Genomic DNA, 5,000 nt, shown 5'->3' with positions numbered 1-5,000 from the left:
ATGTTCTGAGATATTTAGATATGTTCTGAGATATTTAGATATGTTCTGAGATATTTAGATATTTTCTGAGATATTTAGATATGTTCTGAGATATTTAGATATGTTCTGAGATATTTAGATATGTTCTGAGATATTTAGATATGTTCTGAGATATTTAGATATGTTCTGAGATATTTAGATATGTTCTGAGATATTTAGATATGTTCTGAGATATTTAGATATGTTCTGAGATATTTAGATATGTTCTGAGATATTTAGATATGTTCTGAGATATTAGATATTTTCTGAGATATTTAGATATTTTCTGAGATATTAGATATGTTCTGAGATATTTAGATATTTTCTGAGATATTTAGATATGTTCTGAGATATTTAGATATGTTCTGAGATATTTAGATATTTTCTGAGATATTTAGATATTTTCTGAGATATTAGATATTTTCTGAGATATTTAGATATTTTCTGAGATATTAGATATGTTCTGCTTTCTTTTAACCCTTTGAAAAGCAGCATAACTTTAACCAAATTAAAAAAAGTGACCTTAAACTCAGAGTGTGAGTTAAATGTTGGTCATTTTGTTGTGTGTTTGTATTTTTCTTATTTAACCAATATGAGAATGAGCTATTAGAGAAGTATTTTAAAGCGATTTAACAAAGGTGTTTAATAATCATTATGTTTTAAATATTTTATATATAAGATATGATTTAATAAATGCTTAAAAATGACACTAAAGTGAATAATTATTAATTATATAGTTTTATTTATAAGTATATAAAACAATATAATTTTTTTGTAATAATTAAATTAAAAAATAATATAAATTAATTCATTCATTTTCTTTTCGGCTTAGTCCCTTTATTTATCAGGGGTCGACACAGTGGAATGAACCACCAACTATTCCAGCATATTTACACAGCAGATGCCCTTCCAGCTGCAACCCAGTACGGGGAAACATCCATACACACTCTCACATTCACACACACACTCATACACTATTAGTTCATCAATTCCCCTATAGCGCATGTGTTTGGACTGTCGGGGAAACTGGAGCACCTGGAGGAAACCCACACCAACACGGGGTAGAACATGCAAACTCCACACAGAAATGACCCAGCCGGGACTCGAACCAGCTACCTTCTTGCTGTGAGGTGACATTGCTAACCACTGAGCCACTATGCCGCCCAAAAATACACATAGAAACTAATAATAAATAAAAATATTGATTGAATAAAGTAATTAAATATTCAAATTAATTATTAAATAAAGAAAGAAAATCATACAAATTTGCATCATCACGAACCCCCCCCCCCCCCCCATCTTTTTCTCTTCTTTTTGCAAGACTTTCAGTAATCCTTCAGTCAAGTGAACACACACTTTTCTTCCTCAGTTTCTTTCAGTTGTTTGTTCTCCGGCTTTTAGAGAAACAACAGCCCAACACTGTAGAAAGCGATTAGCTGAGAACGCGAGTAAATGCATTGCCTTTACATGATTAAGTAAACGAACTATATACATAATTATAAAAATCAAGTGTTATATGAAGAAGAGTTAAGTGACTGTAACAGTTGCAAACTATGACAGAAACATGTACTTTATTCAAAGTAAAATCGACTTGTGATTTTTAAGGCGATAGATTTTCTCACTCTTCTTATCTCCTACATGCATTTAGCAGAGGTATGGAAAACCCCAAAAAGCTACAACAATTTTAATCCTTTTGTTTAAAACTTTACTTAAGTGTTACTTCAAAACAAACAAACAAACAAACAAACAAACAAACAAACAAACAAACACTTAAACATGTGATTTCAGATAGCTTCCAAGGAAATGACTACTTTTTTCTTAGTTTACTTTATGATAAAATAACTCTAACAAAATTATAGACAACTATAAAATGATATTTAAACATACAATATATAAATGATATAATAAATTATAAAATGAGATTTAAATATACAATATAATACATAAATTATAAAATAAATTATAAAATTATATGAATTAATAAAAAGAAAAATGATATAAATGATTTTTAAAAATTATATAAATATAAATAATTTAATTAATTATTATTTCCCAGAGATGGGTTGCAGCTGGAAGGGCATCCGCTGCGTAAAAAACGTGCTGGATAAGTTGGCGGTTCATTCCGCTGTGGCGACCCCGGATTAATAAAGGGACTAAGCCGAAAAGAAAATGAATGAATAAATAATTAATTAATTATTATATTATTATATAATTAATTATTATATATTTTATATATAATATATATATATATTTTACATTTGTTTTTATTATTTACATATTTTTCTTTATAATATTTTGCATTTTATAATTTGTTATATTATAAATTTCAAATGAATTAATTTAAATATTTTATGTATAGACTATTAAATATTCTATATGAAAATGGTACAAATACTACTATATTACTATTTATTTTTCCTTCGGCTTAATTCCTTTATTCATCAGGGCTCACCCTAATATAAATACATAATAAAAATAAATAATCTTTATTCATTATAATTCAATTATCATTCTAGTTAAATATGCAGTTTCTGAATTAAAATCAACTCTATACTGAAAAAAGTAAAAATTTAACTAAAACATTTAAAATTAAATAAAATTAGTAATATATATTATTTTGACTTTAAATACATTACATTTTGATTTACAAATTATATTCAAAATATTTAAATAATAATAATAATAATAATAATAATATTAAAAATGCACTTTAAGCTACAAAAAATGTATTTATTTTTGTTTGAAATTTTTACTGAAATATGAAATAAATAAACATAAATAAATAGCTTCAAAAGAAACAATTAATTTTCTCTTACTTTAACTTACAAAATAATTACAAATAAATTAAACAGACAAATATTTAAATTAATGCAAATTATATATAAATATAAAATTTAACATATAAATTATAAAATAAAACATTATAAATTATAATAAATATACATTCATTTTCCTTCAGCTTAGTCCCTTTATTCATCCGGGATCGCCACAGCGGAATGAACCGCCAACTTATTCAGCATATGTTTTACACAGCGGATGCCCTTCCAGCTGCAACCCAGTACTGGGAAACATCCATACACACTCACTCTCTCACACACACACACATTTATACACTATGGCCAAGTCAGTTCATCAATTCCCCTATAGCGCATGTGTTTGGACTTTGGGGGAAACCGGAGCACCTAGAGGAAACCCACACCAACACAGGGAGAACATGCAAACTCCACACAGAAATGCCAACTGACCCAGCTGGGACTCGAAACAGTGACCTTCTTGCTGTGAGGCCACAGTGCTAACCACTCAGCCACCGTGTCGCCCCTTTACATTATTTATTTATTTATTTATTTATTTATTTATTTATTTATTTATTTATTTATTTATTACTATATTATTTTATAAATATTAAATAATTGTCTATAATAAAAGTATTATTAAATTAATAAAGAAAACGATACAAATTTGGCATCATCACAAAAAGACTTTCAGTAATCCTCAAGTCAAGTGAACACACTTTTCTTCCTGTTGTTCAGTTGTTTGTTCTCCGGCTCTCAGAAAAACAACAGCGCAGCATTAATCTTCTTACCTCCTCCATGCATTTGGCAGAGGTATGGAAAACGCCAGACATTTCCGAGACCCACGGCATAGGAAACACAGGCCAGAACAAACTGCATGGGATTGTCCCACGACGGACGCACGTCTTTACTCATGCTGGAGGATCTGCAGACAAACACACACACCGAAGCACACTCACACACTCACTGGAGCTCCAGGAGGAGTTTCAGTGGAGAAACACACAGGTCAATGTTCATATAACAGCCATAAACAAAGCTGAGATAGTTATTGTGCAGTTCTTTTGACTGGCATGAATATTCATGATGCTGCAGGTTGTTGTCCAATCAAAATGTTCAGAATGATGAGAATGCCACACCCCCTCTGGTTCACTGGTCAAGATTAATAAAATGAAAAGAAAAGAAAGTTCGACGTTGTATTGGAAAAAAGAAAACAAAAGAAAGAATGAAGAAAAAGGAAAGAAGAAAAGGAAAAGTAGGAGGAAAAACAAGAAAGAAAATAAAACAAAAACAAGAAAAGAAAAAGTAGAAAGAAAAAAGAAAGACAGAGAAAAAGAAAGAACAAAAAAGAAGTTGAATAAAGTAGGAAAAAGAAGGAAAGGAAGTAAAAATAGAGTAAAAAAGAAAGAATGTAAGACAGAAAGAACGGAAAACAAGAAAAGAGAAAGGAAGTAGAAAAAAGAAAATAAAAAAGAAAGAAAGAAAATAATAAAGTAAGAATAAAAGTACAAAGAAAGAAAGAAAAAATGAAAGAAATAAAGACAGAAAATTAAAAGAAAGGAGAACAAAAAAGAAAGAAAAACAGGAAAAAGAAAAGAAAATGAAAGAAGTGAAAATAAAGGAGGAAAAAGATGTCGGCGCCAATAGCCTAGTGGTTAGTGCGTCGACATATAGCACCATGGTGCTCACAGTGACCCGAGTTCGATTCCCGGCTCAAGGTCCTTTACTGATCCTTCCCTTATCTCAGCTCCCTACACTTTCCTGTCTGTAAAATCTCCACTGTCGTGTCAATAAAGGAGAAAACCCCTAAAAAAAGATATCAAAGAAAGAAAATGAGTAGAATGAAAAAGTGGAATAAAAAAACAAGAACGAAAGTAAGAAAATTAAAAGAAAGTAGAACAAAAAAAGAAAGAAAAACAGGAAAAAATAAATGAAAAATAAGAGAAAGAAAAAGAAAAGTGAAAATAAAGTAGGAAAAAGAAGTCGGCGCCAATAGCCTAGTGTTTAGTGCATCGGCATATTGCACCAATGTGCTCACGGCGACCCGAGTTCGATTCCCGGCTCGAGGTCCTTTGCCGATCCTTCAACCTATATCAGCTCCCCACACTTCCCTGTCTGTAAAATCCCTCCTGTCCTGTGCCAATAAAAAAAAGATATCAAAGAAAGAAAATGAGTAGAATGAAAAAGCAGAAT

The 5,000-nt window shown here is 30.1% G+C and overlaps 1 protein-coding gene across 1 annotated transcript in view; it reads right to left on the bottom strand.

The window, feature by feature from the left end:
- LOC130243069 (sodium- and chloride-dependent transporter XTRP3-like) overlaps window positions 1–3,906 on the bottom strand; it is a 23,160-nt gene extending 19,254 nt beyond the window's left edge. The window contains exon 1 of the mRNA XM_056475115.1: window positions 3,602–3,906. Coding sequence (XP_056331090.1) covers window positions 3,602–3,725 — 124 coding nt within the window. The 5' untranslated portion in view covers window positions 3,726–3,906. The remainder of the gene's footprint in view (window positions 1–3,601) is intronic.
- Between the last annotated feature and the right edge of the window lie 1,094 nt (window positions 3,907–5,000).

The sequence above is a fragment of the Danio aesculapii genome, chromosome 16 (genome assembly GCF_903798145.1).
Source record: "Danio aesculapii chromosome 16, fDanAes4.1, whole genome shotgun sequence".
Classification (NCBI taxonomy): Eukaryota; Metazoa; Chordata; class Actinopteri; order Cypriniformes; family Danionidae; genus Danio; species Danio aesculapii.
Note: the sequence above shows the minus strand (reverse complement) of the source record. Positions and strands in the feature narration are given on the sequence as shown.